The sequence below is a fragment of the Oratosquilla oratoria genome, chromosome 18 (assembly GCF_046742065.1).
Source record: "Oratosquilla oratoria isolate Oo_2021 chromosome 18, ASM4674206v1, whole genome shotgun sequence".
Classification (NCBI taxonomy): domain Eukaryota; kingdom Metazoa; phylum Arthropoda; class Malacostraca; order Stomatopoda; family Squillidae; genus Oratosquilla; species Oratosquilla oratoria.
In genome coordinates, this window is record NC_134794.1 from 38,274,183 (window position 1) to 38,296,229 (window position 22,047).

At 38.3% G+C, this 22,047-nt stretch overlaps 1 protein-coding gene across 1 annotated transcript in view; it reads right to left on the reverse strand.

Moving 5' to 3' along the window:
- LOC143035156 (lon protease homolog 2, peroxisomal-like) overlaps positions 1-19,971 on the reverse strand; it is an 83,733-nt gene extending 63,762 nt beyond the window's left edge. The window contains exons 1-4 of the mRNA XM_076201789.1: positions 19,844-19,971; positions 12,882-12,963; positions 9,484-9,685; positions 3,998-4,107 (exon numbers count right to left, since the gene is read on the reverse strand). Coding sequence (XP_076057904.1) covers positions 3,998-4,107; positions 9,484-9,685; positions 12,882-12,963; positions 19,844-19,953 — 504 coding nt within the window. The 5' untranslated portion in view covers positions 19,954-19,971. The remainder of the gene's footprint in view (positions 1-3,997; positions 4,108-9,483; positions 9,686-12,881; positions 12,964-19,843) is intronic.
- Positions 19,972-22,047: the final 2,076 nt, after the last annotated feature.

Consider the following 22,047-nt stretch of genomic DNA (forward strand, 5'->3'; position numbering starts at 1 on the left):
ATATATATATATATATATATATATATATATAAACATGCAGCAACCACAGGGAAAATAAATTTCAGAATACTAAACATTTTTGCCTACTACATCCTCAGAGTACATGAAAGAGAAATAGAACACAATATTTTTACAGAAATAAGAAAACTGGGGTTAGATTATAGCCACATAAAACCTTCAGACAATATACATACACACACATTCATATACACTTATGGACTTGAGACTGAAAAAATGGTACATAAAAAAAATGGAAACTTAAACCAAAAAAGAAAAGAAAATAAGAAACTAAAAGTGGCATACACAAATATCGATGGCATGATCTCTGGAATCAATGAACTAAATGACTATCTAGAAACAGAAAAACCTGACATCATGGGAATAGTAGAGACAAAATTGAAAGGACCTCTATCAACAAGCATAGTGGGACATGGTCTATACAACCACTGGGTGAAAAATAGAACAGAAAAGCAGGGAGGAGGTGTCATGATATTGACCAAAAAGGGTCTAAATGTGACAAAGATTATTGAAGGCCAAGGCAATGTAGAATTAATTATGATCAAAATTGCAAACAAAAAGATGAAAAGCAGAAAATTTGTAGCAGTGTATGTACCACCAAAAACACATGTGTGGTCGGACAGCAAACATTCCAAATTATTGGAAGACACAATGATTGTGCTAAACGAGTTACTGAAAGAGGGTGGAAACATAGTAATCATGGGCGATTTTAATGCAAAAGACATAATCTGGGAAGAAATGATAGTTAAAGGGGGAGATGAACTTTGGAGCAACATTCTACTGGATATGACCATCAAATACACCCTAACACAATGGGTTAAGGAAAATACTAGATATAGAAACAATGAGGAACTGTCAAAACTAGACTTAATATTAACTTCTGAACCAGATATTGTGAACAAAATGGAGTATAAAACACCAATTGGAAAGAGTGACCATATACTAATAGAGTTTGAATTAAAAGAACAGAACAATGTAGACAGGAATGACAAACATAGAGAAGGAAGATTAATGTACAACAAAACGGATTTTGTTAAACTAAGAAAAAAAATCCAAAACACAAACTGGGATAAATTCTCTAAAGAGGAAACAAATGAAACATATTCAAAGAAAAGTACAAGGAAGGAATTAACAAATATGTACCAAAAAAGAAACAAAAAGAGATTTACATAAAGTGTTGGTTTAACAAAAGGTGTAGTGAGGCTAGAGACAGGAGAGACAAAGCCTGGAAAAAATGGAAAAAAGATAAAAAAAAAAAACATCCAAATGGCAAACATATATAAAACTTAGGAACGAATATGTGAATATACGCAGGAAAGAAAAAAGAAATTATGAAAAAGATATTATAGACAAATGTAAGGACCAACCTAAACTCTTTTACAGATATATAAATGAAAAACTAAAGGATAAACATGAAATAGTGAAATTGCGTGAAGGAGATAAAGAATATATAGATGACACAGAGATGGCAGAAGTTATGATCAGACATTTTAGATCTGTTTTTACAATTGAGAACTCACAATCTTGAGAAGATGGACAACAAGAAAGATCACCCATGATGAAAGATATAAAGGTAACACAAAAAGAAATAAGAAACCAGATAAAAAACCTAGATGTCAGGAAATCACATGGACCAGATGGAATCACAAATTAGATACTGAAAGAGTGTATAGATAATTGACTTCTCACTCAGAGGGAAAGGTGCTGCAAGATTGGAAAGATGCAAACATAGTACCAATATACAAAGGAGGAAATAGGGAAGATCTTACAAACTTCAGACCGGTATCCCTTACAAGCACAGTAGCAGAAATATGCAAAAAGGTCATCAGAAACAAATAAACCAAACACTTGGAAGAAAATAAAATAATAAACCCCAAACAATTTGGCTTTAGAAATGGAAGATCATGCACCATAAACCTAATCTGCTTTTACTCGAGATTAATTGAAATAATACAAGAAAGAGATGGCTGGGCAGATTGCATCTTCTTGGATTTGCAGAAGGCATTCGACAAAGTACCACACAAAAAATTAATAAGAAAAATTGACGTCAGAAAATTACATGGTCCAGACGGAATTGCAAATTGGATACTGAAAGAATGCATGGAAGAATTAACAGACAAAATATACAATATAATTAAAATCTCACTTAAGGAAAAGTGCCACAGGACTGGAAGAAGGCAAACATTGTACCAATCTATAAGGGAGGAAACAAGGAAGACCCATCAAATTACAGACCGGTCTCCCTGACAAGCACAGTAGCAAAAATTTGCGAAAAGGTCGTCAAAAATAGATGGGTTGAATATTTGGAAGGAAAAACTATACTGAATCCAAATCAATTTGGATTCAGACAAGGAAGATCATGTACAACTTGATCTGCTTCTACTGAAGATTAATGGACATAATACAAGAGAGAGATTGCTGGGCAGACTGTGCCTTTTTGGACCCACAAAAGGCATTTGATAAGGTACCACACAATAAACTAATAAGGAAGATGGAATCAATAGGTGGCATCAGAGGAAAATTATTGGAATGGATGAAAGACTTCCTGACTGGGAGGAAAATGAGAGTAGTAATTAGAGACAAATTCTCAAATTGAGAAGAAATGATATGTGGTGTCTCGCAGGGATCAGTACTGGCCCCGATCATGTTTGCTATATACATAAATGACATGGACGAAGGAGTAGTGTTATATGAATTTCTTTGCAGACAACGCAAAAATACTAAAGAAAGTAAAAACTGAGGAGGATTGCAACTCATTACAACAAGACTTGGACAAGATCTGGAAATGGACTCAAAAGTGGGAAGTGAAATTCAATATCAAGAAATGTAGTATAATGGAATTTGGAAAAAGTAAAAACAGAATATCGAGATTATAAAATTGGTGAAGAGGTCAAAAAAGTAAACTCGGAAAAAGACGGAGTGATGATCAGCAAAGACATGACACTGGTAAAGTATATTAATAAAATACTTGGAGAAACCTATAATTTATTGAGGTCAATAAAAGTGGCATTTGCCTATTTGGACGAGGAAATGATAAAAAAAAAAATTAACTACACTAATAAGACCAAAACTCGAGTATGCAGCAACACTATGGACACCCAGTACCAAAAAGAATATAAAGAAGTTAGAAAGAATACAAAGAGCAACAACAAAACTGGCACCAACTCTTTCCAAAATGACATATGAACAAAGACTGTCCAAATTAGAATTACCAACTCTGGAACAAAGAAGGGAAAGAGGAGACTTACTATCTATAGAATTATGAAGGGAATGGAAATCTTAGATAAGAATGACTTATTGAAATGGGACAATGGAAAAACAAGAGGACATGAAAAGAAACTAAAAAAAGATAATTACAGAAAAGATCTGAAAAAAATAGCTTCCCACACAGAGTGATAGATACTTGGAACAAATTAGACAAAGAAACAGTGTGTGCAAACACTATTCAAGATTTTAAGAAAAAACTTGATGCTGAGAGATACAAAGACAGGTCACCACGAGCATAGCTCCCTTCCCATATAATACAACTAGGTAAATACATTCAAACTCCTCTCTTCCTCTCTTATGTTCCATGTTTCTGCCCCATACAGTGCTGTCAGCACAATCAATCTTTCATATAATTTTCTCTTAGCATCCATTCCCAAATGTCTATTTCTCATTACACTTTTTAATCCACCAAGGCATTTACTCGCTTCTCTCAATCTACATTCTACCTCCACCTCCACTCCTCCCTTTCCTGCCATGTTTGCACCCAAGTATCTAAAACTATCCACTTCCTCCAGTCTCTCTCCTTTAATACTCACTTCCAGTCTGCTGCCACTTTCACCCCTTGTGCATCTCATCACCTTACTTTTGTAACATACATATGAGAAAAACATTTCGTACCACAACACTAATATTAATGTTTCTACAGTTCTAAATCCAGAGCCATACTCAAACATAATCATACATGAATACTGTATCATCTGTGGATACTCACCTTCAGTTTACTAACAATTGGCAAGGATACATCCAGGAGGTTAATCAGTCTTCGCGCTCCTTCCTTGAACTTAATCACTAGGTCTTCCAAATCCTTGTCTATATGTGTATCTGAAGAGAATCTTCATTTAGTTAAAAATACTCAAATATCTTCACAGTAAGAACTTCTCCTAACCTCATGACAAATGGTCTGCATCCTTTATATATAATATAGTCTCTCTATGATATCTAAAAAGATGGGAAGGTTAATCCTGAAAAGAATCAAAACATATACAACCTCACCTACCATACCAAATCAACATGGATTCAAAGACCATTCCACCAAGTGTAGGGAAATATTCCCTACACTTCACCCAACATGTACTAGAAGGCTTCAATTAGAGTGCCATGTGACAGAATAGAAATGGTAGCAGTAGATACATATAAGGCTTTTGAAACAATCTTTAGACACATTTTATTATTTAACCTATTCACATACAACCTTCCCACACCAAACCTGGAGCACGACATCAAAGTATATATATACAGGTGTCCTAATAAAACCAGCTCAGCACCACAAATATGAAACAGCAGCCAAAAACACATAAATCTTCAATAAATTGGAACTACAGCAAACACAAAACTGTACATCTGTATCCCCAAGAACTCCTCAGTGACATTGTATCAATATACCAAGAGCTTTTTCCCCCTTACAAGGGAGGTAGCCAAAGTCAAAAGGCATATACCCACCTTTACCCATTCCACTCCTATCCACTACCCTTTCTTCCCCCCCTCATCTTAGCTCCTCATGGATGATGAGTCATCCCAGTATCTCACCCACTGCTCTGGGTCAGAAGCAATACAGCTAGACAGAGTACATCCAGAGCAAGGCCTCTTTATTTAATTGGTGACCCCACCTCTCTGCTCCCTCATACAGAAAAATAGAAGATGGGGAGAAATCCCTTTGGGCTGCCTCAAAATATAATTCACACACAACCACTCCCTGCTCACCCCCATCCCCCACCCATTCCCTTCCTTGCATCACAGTATCATCTATACACAGCCATTCTCCACTCACTCCTATTTCCTGCCTTCTCCCTTCCCTGCTCAACAGACATCTCCCTCCTGCTCGATGCCCCTTATGCCTCCTTAAGATCACTCCATCTACCTCTGCTTTCCACACCTCTTTTACTATCTTTCTTTACTCATTTTTTTTTCACGTGTCTAAACCATCCCAATATTCTTTCATCAACCCCATCTCCCATATCCTTTTCCACCCCTGTTCTCCTACTCACCTCCACATTTTTCACTCTATCCATCCTTGTAACCTCTACCATACTTCTCAGACATTTCATCTCAAACACATTTAAATCAGTGACATTACAGGTTGAGTCCCGATTTAATGGCACGGCAATTACTGGAATCTCAGGTTTAGCAGCACAAAATACTATTGGGACAATAGACGTAGGGTTTAATGGCATTCCCGCATTTAGCGGCATATTACCGGCATATTAGGTGAACTGAACCAGGAGTGTTCAGCTAAGGTGACCGAACTGAGTATGTGTTTACCAATGACACCACATCATAACAGTGGTGCTGTTTACTACAGTGCTGCCAGATAAAGTTAAGGAAATTCTGACTTGCACAGGGAAATATAGTCAACTACTTTCAAGATTAACTAAGGAATTTTTTCCCATGATTAAACCTGTTAATAGTGTGCTATTTTCTAGAGTAGATAGGGGAATTCTGAGGCAAAAAGGGAAATTTTGAATGTGCATACATACATACATCATACATATACCAAGGCTTTTTTCCCCCTTACCAGGGGGGTAGCCAAAAAGGACAAGGCACAAAAACATTCCCACCCATTTCATCCCCGAAAACACTCCACACCCCTCCACCCTCCCTCCCATCTTAGCACCTCCTAGATGACAGGTCATCCCTGCAAATTTTGAGTGTGCAGCTAGGGGAATTATGTCAGGAAAACTTGGCAGCACTGTGTTTACCAGATTAGAAGTTTGTGAGGATCATCTCTTGTGGATACTGCCTTATTTCTATGTGATTTCTTCACATTATTAGCTGATAATGTCTTCTGAGCGACCATTAGTAGGTGGTAAATGTGGTCAAGATGCTAAGAAAAAGCAGATGTCTCTCACAATTGTGCAAAAAGTGGAGTTATTGAAGAAATTAGACAGTGGCGTGTCAGACCAAAAGCTGTGTAATATTTATGGTGTTGGCTTGTTTACTGTTTATGATCTGAATAAACAGAAAGTGCAGTTATTATTGTATTTTGCTGAATGTGACAGTAAAATACAAATGAGCATGCATAAACACATGAAGCCTCGGAAATATGAGGACTTTGAAAAATGTCTGGAGTGGTTTCATCAGGTACGTATTGAGGGTGTAAAAGTTTCTGGAGACATGATCCTAGAGCAGGCCAGCATTTTTTTTTTTTTTTTTTAAGAAATGAACATCAAAGGTGAATTTAATTTGTCAACAGGATGGCTTGATAGGTTTAAGAGACATGGTATCTCAGAAGGTACAACATGTGGCAAGTCCATGTCAGCAGATCACAAAAATGCTGAATCGTATGTGGATACATTTGCCAAACTGATCCAGAAAGATGGTTTAAGTGCAGAGCAGGTGTATAATGTCAATGAGACAGCCCTGTACCGGTATTGTATGCCTCACAAAACCTTGATACATGAAGACAAGGAAAACCAGGAGGGGTTTAAAGAGCCAAAAGACCAAATGACAGTGTTGGCATGTTTGAATGCAGCTGGCATTCATTGCTGCAAACCATTGGTAATTTGGAAGATCCAGAATCCACAAGTGCTACAGGGTATATTTTGCCAGTTCACTATCGAGCAAACAAGTGGGCCTGGATGACACAAAAAATTATGCTAGAATGGTTTGAGAAAATGTTTGTTCCTGAGGCATGGGCTCATTGTACAAAAGCAGACTTGGCACCAGACTGCAAGATTCTTCTCGTGCTGGCCAACTGCCCTGGGCACCCTTCTGCTGACCAGAGAGTGAAAGACAACATCTTTGTCACTTACCTCCCCCATAACTGTACCACCCTCATTCAGTCTCATGATAAGGCACAAGCTGTGGCCTGGGATGATGTTTATGGAACACCCTTTTGCATAAACTGATGCTGACTTCACTGGTTTCTGTGTGTCTGAGGCAAAGCAGACTGTGGGGGAGATTATGGAGTATGCCAAAGTATATACAAGCTCAGTGGCACAGAAATTTGAGCTTCACAACCTGGAGGAGTGGCATGATGTAGATGACGATGCTCCTGTTGCCCATCAGTTATCTTTGGTGGAAATAGTGAGAATGGTTATGACACCAGAGGAGTTCCAGCGTGAGCAGTGTGAGGAGAGTGACAACGACAACGACAAGCAAAGTGATGACCCCCCTGAGAAGATCTCCCTCGATCAAGACCATTGAGCTGACGGAACAATTAATCACTGCTCTGGAGCTTTCTTTCATCACAGAACAAAAAGTAATGCAGGTGTATAATATACAGGCCTGTTTAATTAAGAAGCCAAAATATTAGAAACAAATGAAAATCCAGGACTTTTTTAAGAAAATGTGCGACAAAACTGCTTCAGACATTCAGCCTTTACCAGGCCCTCCATCTACTCCAGACATTGAGCCACTCTCTGGGCCATCTTCTGCTCCACACAATGTGCCTGTTATGAGCAGTACTCCAGTCAGTTCCACCCCACCAGAGACCCCAGACATCACCCTGCCAGACACCACCGAGCCTGCTGACATCAGCCCTGAAGCCAGTTAAGACATCAGCCTTGCAGCTCAGTCCTCCATGTAAATAATCATCTTATACAGTATGAAGATTCCTCACTTTGGGAGTGTAAAAAGCCAGCTGAACAACATCAGTGAGGTGACAAGAAATGACTAACAAACTTCCTAGCCGGCAGAGAATTCAGAATATTACAAGATCTTAAGTTTGTATTTTGAGAAATAATGACAAGTACCTGCTTGTAGTGGTGGAGCCATTGCATCCTTGTCTGATACCACTGGTGATTTGTACTGTATTTTACATGTTTCCTCATTATTTATCATTATCTTGGTATCATCTCCATGATATATGTTGGCTATTGTAGATATGATGTCTGTGTGGATGTTTAAATTTTTTAGTGTTTTTATTAGGGTTTCCCTTCTTATACTGTGGGGTTTGTGTTTTTGGGATGAGCTTTGTTTTTGAGGTCTTCCAGTTTTGAGGTACTCTGTTTTGTCTGATTATTGAGTTGTAGGCCGCAACGAGTTTTGTTGTGGCTTCTGTGTCTTTTATTATTTCTTTAAACATTTCAATGCTTAAGCCGTTTGGACCTGCTGCTTTACCATTTTTCATTTTTCTTATTCATTTAGTTAGCACTTCTTCCATGATGTTCCCTGAGCTCATAGGTTTGGTACTTGGTTCTGTGATGTTGAAGGCATAGTCATTGTGCTCTCTTAGAATTTCTAGGATGTTGACTGTATGATCTATGTCTGTGGCTATGGCATCTCTTTCTATTTCCTCGCAGTGTTGTTTTTTGTAATTGGATTCAACTTCTGGGCTCCAGGTGTCTTTAATGAGGTTTGCACATTCTTGGTATATGGCTTTCCAGAAAGTTGTAATTTTCTCTCCTAGTTCTTGTTTATCTATTTTGGTTTTGTTTTCATCATACATTGATGTGTCACCTGTGGTTTTGTTTGTGCCATATGACCTTAAGCTGTTTGTGTGCTTCCAAAGCTTTTTCATGTCTTTTTCTTTTTTAATTTTGTCTAGATCTATTTTCGTATAGTGACTTGCATCAGAGTGTAAACAAAACTAGTGATGTCACAGCCAATAGAGCCTTATGAGAACAGCTGAAGATTGGCAAAGGAAAAGTTTGCCTGCTACTGATATTTAGATAGGCCTTTTTATCACATTGTATAATAATTAGGATTTATTCTTGCATTATTTTATAAAAGTCACTAAACCATACATCTAGCAAATATTCACCACCTCTTTGAAAAGCTTCTCAGTTGACTTTTAACTAACATGATGATAATATTACTCCTTAATGACTCCGTTGTATTGTCTTTTTTTTTTTCTAACTGGTATTTGTTCTGGGACACTACATACTCTGCCAGGCAGGAAGCTTGCTATCTATTTTTTGTTATTGAGTCTCTCAATTTCTATGATCTTATTTGCAATGATGTATCTGGACACTATCAAAAACCAATGAACTAGAAAGAAAAGAAAATATACAAGAAAATATTCACAAACTACAAAAAAAACAACTGATAAAAAATAATCTATTACTACTATTTCAGTTCTATCTAGTAGCATTTTCTTGTTAAAGCCCTTTAGTACTTGTTCAGTGAGGTTGCTAAGCAATAGATTCAAGCTGATTTAGGGAGGTGGGCATTTATACTTTGATTCTTTCCATAATTATGCACAACCTATAAATATACCACTAAATATTTTTAACAAATTTTTTTTTACTTCAAACTAACCATCTTCCATCTCTCCCTTATGATTATCTAACTGAGTCACCATAGCCACTGGGTATGGATATTCCTGGACAATGGAAGTCATGCGGAATCGACATATTCCAGTCACCAGCAAGGTGTAGACGGGACGAGGCCAATTTGTTACTGTCACTTGCACTACCATGCCTGCCGTACCTATGGGGTGAAGACCATACACATTTCCTTCCTGTCAAGAACAAAGTTAAAAAAGATAGTTAATATTACATACTATCCTATTTTTCCTGCCAATCCACAATCCTTCCAATATGGGAACATAATCTGCTAATTTTGTTCTGACTACCATATAATATTTCTTGTAAACTGCTCTTGCAAATTCGAAGAAAACAAGTCTGATAATTTCAGAAGTATGAATTCACAAAAATGCCACACTGTCATGTGAGGAAAATTTTTTAATGACAGTATCTTATACTAGTGAAGCTTTTCCTCTACCAACAAGAATTGCAGCATGTTGAAAGTGTCCTTCCAACCCTACCTTCAATTTCATCCCCACACATGCATTCAATTCTAATGTATATAAATAACATGGTGAACGGAATAAATAGCTATCATGAAGATGAAAGATGAGGAGTATTGTAAACAGCTACAGGAAGACTTCGATAAGGTTTATGTATAGAGCCAGGAGTGGTAATTGAATTTTGATACAAAATGTAAAATTGGACTAGAGCAATATAGACTGATGAGAAAATATAAATGGACAATAAATTAGTAGTATAGGCACAGGAGGAACAGAATTTAAGGATTTTAATCAGTAATGATCTATCACTAGTCATACACAGAAAATAACAGAAAAGACTCAAAGTTGTTGAAGAATATAACAATGGTATTTCATGACATGGAAGGGGACATGATGAATAAAATCATAGATTCATTTCAAATTGGATTATGTAGCACTGGTGTAGTCACCACACGAAAAGAAAAATATTTCTATCTATATACCGTACCAAAGGGTTTTTCCCCTTTATAAGGGAAGTAGCCAAGTCAAAAGACAAGTACCCATTCCCCCATTCCACTCCCATTCACCACCCTTTCTTCCTTTTCATCTTAGCTCCTCATGGATGACAGGTCATTCCTATATCCTGCCCATTGCCCTGGGTCAGAAGCAATGTAGCAAGACACAGCACATCAACAGCAAGGCCGCTTTACTTAATCGGTGACCCCCTCTCTGTCCCCTCATGCAGAAAAAGAGAAGATGGGAAGAAATCCCTTTGGGCTGTGCCAAAATATCATTCACACATAACTCCCTACTACCCCTCTATCCCCCACCCCTTCCTTCCTTGCATAACATTACTGTATCATGTATATACAGCCATTCTCCACTCACCCCTATCTTGCTTTCTCCCTTCCTTACTCAACAGACCTCTTGCTCAATGCCCCTTTCAGCCCATCCATCTATTTCATCCTCTGTCATTCATCCTTTTTGAGTTTCTTTTCATGTTGTATGAGGCTGGTAGATAAAGGTAGACAAGTGAGGTAGATAGAGGGGTAGGTCATGAAGATATCATTTTATGAGTTTAATGTTTGGTAAATAACAGTCTAGACGAAGGCGTTGCATGATCTCGCTCTTCATCTAAAGTTTATAAACAACCGCTAGGGGTGTTTGAAGGAGGGAGTCACAAGGTGTGCAAAGATGGTGGGAGGAAATAGAAGGAAGGGTAGTGAATGGTGGGATGATAAAGCAAAGAAGGTTGTAGAAGAGAAGAAATGAGAGCATTCATAGACTGGTTCCAAAATAGGATGAATCATATGAAAGGTAAAAAGAAAAAATATATATCTTAGAAATAAAAAGTACTCACCAACCAAAAACAAAGAAACTTTTCAGATAGCAATGTGCAGCCTTTAGGAGTGTCGCATCGCTTTATAGAGTAGGTGAAATTAAATTTTCAAATATGTATTTAATGAACTTAGGTATAATTACCCCTTACATTAGTGTATAATTCCTCAGGGTATTGTGTTCCTCCCATGTATATATAAGGCATAGTGAATATTTAGTGAAGATATAGTGAGCTCTAGTGAAGCTCTAATTACTTAATGGAAAATCCTTCCACATCATTCAGCTTGGTATGAAATGAAAGCTTAGAGTCTGGGGAACAAATTCTATTGAATACATTTTATCAAACTAATACCTCTGATTTTTTATTAATTTGTTTCTCTGAATAATTAAAAAATGCTGCAAAATTCAGGTTTAATAAATAAAAAGAAATAAAAAGATAAAAAAAATCATTTTTTTACTGTAGATGTTTTCTTTTCAATGAAACAAAAATGACAAAAATCAATAAAGGACCAAAGATATTACAACAGAAAGAACAAAAACATGAACTTTACAGGACGTGGGATTTAAATTTTTGCAACCATTTGTTTGATAGTTGCAATGTATATCAAATCTCCAATATCCTCTTCTATGTTGATGAGGCATAAGGTTAGGGTGAGTGATGTGGCATGGGTGGAGGAAGTTTAACCACTTCCATATGGTGACGCCAAACATAGGCGGCATGAGGAGCAAGTGGGTACTCGATGATGTCGACGTCGGCATCTTGATTATATTTATTGTAGTTGTACCTACGTAATCTCCATTCTCTCTAAATTGGCTTCATCAATTTTCTATGGTTATCAAAATACACAGGTGAAAGAGAACGAACGATTGAGCACTGACTTTATTTTTTATAATGCGATTATTATGATGCAACATCGCACATCGAGCAGCTAATGCTGCCAGACGTGCATTGTGCCCCGGAGTGAAGAGGTTAAGGTGGGCATGGCTAGTAGATGCTTGTGGAGTGCTGGGTGCAACTGTGCTGTTTTTCTCCCCTTTCTTTTTCCTTCTTGTTTCTATTTCAGGCACTCACGGGCCCTCTCTATATTCTGCCACTTCACTCTCTTGTTTCTTGTTAATTTTTCCATGATCACAGCAACAATACAGGGCGAGGAATCAAAATTGTTGCGTACGGTGAGAGCGCCAGGAGCGACGTCACCTTACTTTGACCTTTTCAAGAGTACTGGTGCCCTGTCCACTGTCTTTGTGGGGTATGCTGGTGGGAGGAGTTGCCAAATATCTCCATAAACACAATTCTGTAGCAAAAAACGAAATAGCTATAGAAATGTTGATGCTATTTCAATATACAGAATGTTTTTTATGCAATGGGGTTGCCAGAGGTTGCCAATATTTTATCTATTTTATGCTGTATAAAAATAGAAACGAAATACAGTTGTATAACTTTGTATGAGTGTTGCCACCATCATAGAGATTCTTTTGAAATGTTTACCTAAAATTCGCTCATGTACCAGAATTTTTCGAATGATCACTGGCGATGCTCCCTTTACTATTATTTCCCACCCTAATCACTCCTAAAACTATGGATCATTACCCTCTCCTCCTTGGTAACCACTCCAATCACTGTGTTAGACAGCTGGTTGCCTGTTGCAATGCGGGACCTCACCAAGTTTATACTGAAAAGACAAATATAAAAATGAATCAATCATGAGACCCACAACTTCTAGGTAACTGGCACCAGCCTCAGATTGGCCCATATGCCACTTGAGGAATAATATTGCATTGTTGTCTGGGTATGGTCACAGTAAGCCAATGATAAGGAGTTAGACAACTTCTAAGTGATGGTTGTATCTGAGGCAGTTTGTTTCTGTGGCCAGGCTTTTTCTATGTTGGCATGAACATAGTCATACTAGTTCTTGCTTCTCTTGCAAGAGATTTTTCTGTAGGGCTATTGTTTGGAGAGGGCTGATGGAATAGGGATTTTGTTGGTCAGTCTTGAATTGCTTGTTTTGCAATTTGAGTGGGAGTGTATCTTTACATAGATGTGCAGTGTGATGTAGGTGGCAGGTTGTTGTACATATTTGAATAATATGCTGTCAGTGTCTTTTTTTTTTCCAGTGGTTGTGTTTGTACATGAAATGGGTGGATAGGATTGAATGCTTGTATACAAAATTATGTACATGTCATTTTTATGTGCTAATTTATGGCGAGGTTCTTAATTTCTGGGTACAGTTGTTATATAAATGTGGTTTTGGTGAATATTGTTATCATTCTCAATGCTTTATTATGTACAGTTTGTTGGGTGTTTATATTCTTCCAATTGTTGTTCCCTAAACTATCTGGCCTAGCAGTCCTGCCTCTCTGAGGAATGCCATGGCTGGAATGGGGTTTTCCTACAAATCCCTTGTAGTGTCGATTGTGTTCTTGGCTTATGTGTTTGTGTATAATGCAGTGTTCCATACTGTATTGTATAGTAGGGGGTGAAGTGTTGTATTCTGGACAATTATCATAAATGCTGTCATCCAGCCTCTTCTGGTAGCTTAAAGGGGCTGGATGATGGCAGCATTACAGCCTGGCCAAGTGGACTGTCCTCTTAGGGGGTGAGACAGGATATAGAGGGATGGATATATCAGGGGGTTGGGCATGCAGTAGTGTGTTGTCTTTCAGTCTCTTGATGGAGCAGTGAGCAATATGATTATGGGTATACTTATAGAGGCTGGTCTCTGGTGGTTGTGGACCAAGAGAAGAGAGTATTTGTGGATTTGGGTGTTGTTTTGATGTTTCTTGGCATGTGTGGGTGTTCTGCTATATAATGTAGTGGGTATGCTGTGTTTGTGGAGGCTGCAGCAAGTGTTTATGTGCCTTTCATGTCAAAGTGATCCTTGACTTTGAGGATTTTTGTTTCATGGTGTATACGATCTGTAGGTATTGTATTTGCACAGCCTGTAATTGTCTTTAGGGCTTTGTTTTGTAAGGTTTGTAGGGTGTTGTGGTATGTCTTAGTGAGATTAGGGGGCCCATGTGGGGCTTACATAATTCATCACTGAGCATTTGCTTTGTTTATATACTAACAATTTCTTTTTGTCCATGTATTGTTCCTAGAATTGATTTAAGCACATTAAGTCTACGTGTGCATTTTGTCTTTATGTTTGTATTGATTTGTTGAATGACAATGTAATGTATGTAGTTTGTGTAGTTGTAGTTGTCTATGGTAGTTGTATATGTTCTGCCATATGTACTTCTCAGAAGTAACATCTGTGCCTTAGCCATACAAAATAGAACTAAGTCCCTACAGACTTGTTTTCCCCCAACAGTTGAGAAGTCAGCTCCTGCCAACCAGAACCCCAGGTCATACAAGGTCAAGCAGAAATTTCCATGTAGAAATACACAGAAGGAAGAACAAAAAGTAGCACCAGAAAACAAGAACCCAAGATTACAGAAAATAAGAGGAAACATTAGATAGATTTGCAGTAGATTATTTATAAACCTGCTTGCACACTTAATAAACAAAAGGCTTACGTGTGTCTAGGCAAACAGGATAGCTAGGAAGAAAGTGCCATCTCGAAACCGCCCACACACAATATCTAAACGAGTCCAAGAGCTAAGCAGTCTTATTCTGCCTCTCTATCTCTCAACCTCAGGGAGTCCAGACATGGGCTGACAAGACCATATCTGGTATATTTGTAAGTACATGTATTTCTATAAGATGCATTATAGTTTCCTCTGAGAAGAGAAAGGAATACAAAAGGCTAATGTCTATTAAATGTGTGAACTTTATAAACTTTTTGTATGGCCAAATACAAGCTCTTAAAAAGAACATGGTAGATTCATGACAGACATGGATGTATCATATGTTATGCCAAGAATCTTGGGTGTATGTGCATGTGGTATGAGAATGTTCATATAGAGGCCTGTTATGTTTCTGTGTTTCATTGTCCAATTGGTGAGAAGTGTGAGTGTAGAATTGGTTGGGGCTATTTTGTGTCTATTAGTTGAGAACCAGGTGTTGAATGTGTCAAGGTATGGTTGTAGTTTTCTGTGGCTTTGTCTGCACCACAATGTGTGCAAGTAATTATTATGTTGTCTGTATAAGAGGAGATTTGTATTTCTGAGGTGTTGGGTGTGGATATATTGTGCATGTATAGATTAAAGAGTGGGGTGGATAGAACAGAGCCCTGTGGTACTCTGTTATTAAAGTTTCTGGTGTGTGATGATTGGCCATTTTATAATACAGATAATTGGCCAGCCATCTTTTGGTATTATTGTGCATGTCTCTGTTGTATATTTTGCTTGTGAGATTGTGACTGGGGATGGTATCAAAAGCTTTACTAATACCTAGTGTTATGAGAAGTAGTCTATATGGGGGTTCATCTGAATTGATGCCATTGAAAACTATTTGTGTGAGAATTACCAGATGTGTGTTTGTGGAATGTAGTGGGTACATGGTGTGACAAGTTGTAGAATGAGGCATTCTATAATTTAGGAGGGGGGTACAGTGAAGTGTGATTGGGGGTGTGTGGAGATTTTGATGATTTTCCCATGCTTCCAGATATCAGGTATAGTATTGCATGAATAGCTGTAGTTTGGAATATTAGTGAGTGTATGTATGCCATGTGGTAAAGGTGTTTTAGGTGGATGTTACTTATGTTGTCAGGGTCACAGGCAGATGAGTGCTCAAGGTCATGCATTATATGTTTTGTCTGGCTGTCTATGAAAGATGTATAGTCTAGGTCTGTGTGGAAGTCTTTCTTATTGGAATGGTGTGTAGGTCATCAGGGTGAGGGGTGAGATGACTTGTCTGTGCAAAATGGTTTATGAGTGTGTTTGCTTGTTGTCTGTTTGAGGGAGAATTGACTGTTGTGGTTATTGCTGTGTGAGAGCATGTTGTGTTACTGTTGGACAGTGTAATGCTGTCGAGTGTCTCATACAGTTTTTTGGTGATTGTTTCATGATTAATTGTATTATGTATAGGGAGCCTATGTGTCAACTTACCTCTAGCTGTCAGCATTAGACTAAATTCTCCAATCTCTATTTGGGTAATTTACTGTAGGACTACAGGGGGTAACAAAAACCAGAAGATTCCAGAAGGAATATCAAACTTAAAGGTTTAGATAACAAAAATGTATTAATATATATATATATATATATATATATATATATACATACAAAAACTACGGCAAGGTATATATATAAGATAATACACAAGAGTATGGGTTATCCAGGTATAAAATAAATAAATTAAAAAAAAAGAGAGAGAGAGAGAGAGAGAGAGAGAGAGAGAGAGAGAGAGAGAGAGAGAGAGAGAGAGAGAGAGAGAACAATAAGAGATTCAAAGACCCTAATTGAAAAAAAATGGTATATGTATGTACATCAATGTAATATGTTTTTTCTTGGCAGAAATCAATAACAAAAAAAACTGTATAATCACATCATTCCCTGCCTATGATGACCTCTAGGGATCCTAAATGAATACCCCATAAGAGTTAGGTTGGGTTAGCTAAGGTTATTTTAGGTTAGGTTAGACTAGACCAATTGCTAAATTTTTGGAACTGCACACCTATGTGATATAACATTACAAAATTAGGTTTTTCTTTTTAGAAGTGCACACCTACATGTTACAGTATTAGAAAATTAAATATAAATTTTGTAAGTTGCAATACATCAATGTAATAAATATTTTTCTTGGCAGAAATCAGTATCAGAAAATGTTTCTAAAACCTATACAGAAATGAATAAAATCACTTCGACTCCTTTAGACACCATCTTTCTTTTGATAGATTCGGAGGTCAAAGATGACAACCCTGATGACCTCTTGAATTACAGGTACTGCATTACTAGATGCAGGTTAGGTTAGGTAGGTTGTGTTAGGTTAGAATAGATGAATTTGTCATATTTTAATTTCTTCAGCCTCCACCTCTACCAAAACAAAGATTCCCAAGCTACGTTTGTTTGTTTATAGCTTTTAGCAACCTTTTCTTTTATTATTTTCTGCCAAGAATAACGTATATTACATTGATGTATCATAATTTACAAATTTAGTATCTAATTTTTTATTGCTATATTGCATAAGTGTGCACTTCTAAAAATTTACTGAAAATTAAATATTAATTTTGTAAAAATATAATACATCCATGTAATATATTTTTTTTGGGCAGATATCAATAACAGAAAAGGTTACTAAAAGTGATACATTCATGAACGGAGCTGCTGGGGCTGCTTGAGACACCATCTTTGTTTTGATAGACACTGTGGTTGAAGAAATTAATGTATGATAAATTCACCTACTCTAACCTAAGCCTACCTAACCTGTAATTCTGTAGGTCATCAGGGTCGTCGTCAGGGATGTTGATGGCTGGTTTTGGTATCTGATCAGACTGCAAGGTGTACAGGAGTTGCATAGCTTTAAGAAATGCATGAATCTCATTTCAGTAGCACTGTTTTAAAAATATGTACAGTGTGAGGTACTGGTGGAAGTACTGAGGGCATATTCCAGATCCTATGGTCACAGCTTCCTTTGGTAGTGTATTTGCTTTACGCAGAACTGGACAGACAACATGGCATCTTGATTCTGTGATTGCAGCTTCATACTGTAGTGCATTTGGTTTTAGCAACCTTTTTTGTTATTGATTTCTGCCTAGAAATACATATATTATGTTGATGTATTAAAATTTACAAAATTAGTATCTAATTTTCTAATGCTTGTTCATGTAGGTGTGCACTTCCAAAATAATACTCTTACTCTTACTCTGTTGGTTCTCAGGCCAGATGGCTCTTCACTGCTTTCACTATGCCTCTCCAGATGGTTCTATCCTCTGCCAATTCTTTCCAGTCCTCTCTTAGTGCTACCCTCTCCACATCCTTCTTTACTCCATCCATTCATCTGTACCTGGGTCTCCCTAATGGTCATCTACCCTCTACTCCTCCTTCCATTACCTTCCTTGGTAGTCTATCTGCCTCCATTCGGACGCAATGTCCAGCCCACCTTGCTCTTCTTCCCTGTACTTCATCCTGCATGTGCAGTTGTCCAGTCTGATCTCTAATTTCCCTATTATGTCTTTGTCTTCTTCTCCCTTCTTCTTCATTATATACTGGGCTGAGGATTCTTCTCAGGATATTGTTTAAAAAAATTTCCATTCTCTTCTTCCTCTTTTTTGTCAGTGTCCACATCTCACATCCATACGGGACTGTTGGTTTTATTACAATGTTATATGTTCTTATCTTAGTTCTTCTGCTGATGGTCCAATTCTTCATTACAGATGCCAGGGCATGATAACATCTGTTTCCTACAGCTAATCATTCATTTATTTCTATGCCCAATTCATTTCTCTCACTGACAATAAATCCCAGGTACTTGAATTTATCCACTTTCTTCACACTTAGTGATCCAACTTGCTCTTCTCCTGGTGTATAATTCCCATTTCTACTTAGTTTCATAATTTCTGTTTTCTGCTCTTGCATTTTAGGCCTATCTGTTCTGCTATTCTCTGGAATACTGTAAAGATCTCGTTAATTTCCTCCACACTCTCAGCCACCACATCCACATCATCAGCATAAGCCAACAATTTATTAGACTTCCATTAGTTCTTCTCCCACAAGAAACAAAAACAAACATGGTATTTTGAAGCCTGCCTATGTCTGAGTTGTTGCTATTATTTCACTTTAGGATTTTTTTTTTTTTTTTTTATGATTTCTGTCAATGAAAAATCTTACCGGCCAGCTCGGCCCACTGGCTCCTTGAGATACCATCTTTGTTTGAAAGATGCAGAGGTTGAAAAAACTCTAACCTAACCTATCCTAAGTAGCCTACTTAAAAGAAAAAAAAATTGAGTTATTCATAGTAGACTTAGGTGGTGGTCTGACTTGGTCGAGTAGATGGGCCAAGTTGACCCTACACCTGAAAGTATATCTTATGTTTATGTATTATAATTTAATTTTTTTTTTTTTTTTTTTTTTTACAAAATTAATATTTTTCTATTACCATATCATCTAGGTGTGCACTTTAGATTTACCTTTATTACTACAAAAAACATAATAAATACCACTAAAATTACCATGTTCATACCATATAACATACATGATGAGGCATGAACATACATGTCCATAACATACATGATGATGCATACAATTAACAATATACATGTTCATAACATTCAATGATAAGATATTTTGCCTCATCATAAAACAAACCTAGATATTAAGTATATCTATTTCAAGATAACTTATGTCATATATATATACTATTTCGGTCAAATGACAAATTCCATTCCTGACGTTATCTTTTTAAGGTAGTATTACTGTTCTGAATGTTACACCAACAAAAAGTTGTATGTTTAATCAATGTTATGAGGATAAAACCATACAATAACAATATTTATACAGACTATTACAGATCTAGAAAAAATATCGACGTAATATTATAACATATTATATTATATATAACTAATTATTCACACATATTCAACTAGAGCAGTGCACGAAATAGTTATTTGGTATTCAACAACTTAGATAATAACGAAATCACTATGAACTATAATATAAATATGAAACTGCTCTTACTTCTTCGAAGTTGATACAGGAATCCGTATGCTTGACCCAGGAAGTAGGACACCATCGGAAACAATTAATAATGGTAATTTTCTGGGGATTGTTATTGCACTGGGTGCCATGTTTACACCTAACTGGCTGCCAGTGTAAATACCCTAGTTACCTAGTGCCGTAGTGCGTCGGGTCACTGGGTGTCTCTTTAGGGGAACCCGATCCTTTTGTACTTATCTATTATGTCATCATCAGATGTTTTATGCAATATATACTCTTGTTGTTGTTTCTGATTAATAAATTTGTATTTACTTTATAAAAATATATATGAATATGTACATACATATACCAAAGGATTACAAGGGAGGTAGCCAAAAATAAAGGCATAAAATCCACTCCCACGTACCCCACTCCCCCTCCCTCCTATCTTAGCACCTCCTGGATGACGGGTCATCCCTGCATCTCGTCCACTGCCCTGGGTCAGAAGCAATGCCACAAGACACAGCAGAGCCACAGCAAGGTCGCTTCATTGCATCGGTGACACCCCCTCTCTCTCCGTCCTCTCATACAGAAAAGGAGAAGACGGGGAGAGGTCCCTCTGGGCTGCGTCAATTTATTTTTTACACATACTCCCTCACCCCCATCCCACACTCACTCCCCCTCATGCATCACAGTATCATCCATACACAACCATTCTCCATCAGGGCCCCGACAAGTGCCGCCCTAGGGCGAGTCGAAAAGTGCCGCCCCCCCACCCCCACACACCACCACTACCACCACCTTCACATCTGATGGTCACTAGCACGATTCACATGTAACATTCATCCACAAAACAATGTTTATACACACATCATTCATACACACAACTCATGATAAATAAATCATGCATTAAAAGTACATTAGGGGGAATTTGCTTTACCTTCTTTTCACCAAAAGTGCCGACTCCCAAAAAACGTGCCACCCCGGGGCATTACCCCCTGCTCCTCTCCTTGCCGGGGCCCTGTTCTCCATTCACCCCTATCTTCCGTCCTCTGCCGTCCTTCCTTGACAGGCATTCCCCTCTTTCCCAATGCCACTTTTACCCCATCCATCCATCTCATCCTTCGGTCGCCCCCTCATGTTCACCTCTTCCACCTCTGCCTTCTACACCTCTTTCACTAATGTTACTTCACTCATTCTTTCCATGTGTCCAAACCATACCAATACTCTTTCATCAACCCTATCTCCCAACTCCCTTTTCACCCCCGTTCTCCTCCTCACCTCCTCGTTTCTCACTCTATTCAACCTAGTAACCCAAATCATAGTTCTCAGACATTTCATCTCAAACACATTCAAACTCCTCTCTTCCTCTCTTATTTCCCATGCTTCTGCCACACACAATGCTGTTGTGGTGAACAGAGTCCCCCACACGTGTTTCTACGCGATATTTTGGCTTATAGTATCGCCGCTGCAGAAATGGGATGGACAAGGAGTGTATATGTTGTGTAGAAATAACTGGTCTTCGGCCTTGTATTATATTTGTGTAGGTTAAGTCCATATTACGCCTGTACTACAGGCATTTGTATCCTCATGAAAGCACAACCTAGGCCCTGCCGAGCCATGTTTCGGTCAGGATGGGTCGTTTGCTACTTTTGCGTACGCATTGTGCGTATATAAGGATGCCAGGTTTTGGTGCCCAGTCAATTTCTTTTCTGTACTCGTCACAAGCGGTGCGCGACTCAGGTCACTCTGCGGTCACTTTTGTGTTTAGGGCAGGGCTCCGAGCCCTGCCCGCCTACCCAGCCTAGGTCGACACTCGCGCTAACCAGAATAAAGCCACCAAACTCACTCGAGTTTCCTTCACTCCCTCGGCACCAAAGCACAAGTAACATTCTCGTAATGTTACATTGGTGACCACCGGAGTTGTTGGACTCAATTTCACCCAGCCTTCTGATCTGGTTCATCGACAACTTGTGTGACTCCATGGACGCTCTTCAACCCTACCACAGTCGCAACCACCGCACCGCCAACCGCTGTGGTTATCATCACAGCCTTCGCAGCTACAACCTCCTCATCGCTCGACGGCACGACCGCCCCTTCGCCTGACGTCGCTCTCGACCGCCTCCTCGCTCGACGTCACGACCGCCTCTTCGCTTGACGTCACTCACGGCCGCTTCCCCGATGGATGCCACGAGCAACACAGCTCGACGTCACGACCGCCTCTTCGCTTGACGTCACTCACGGCC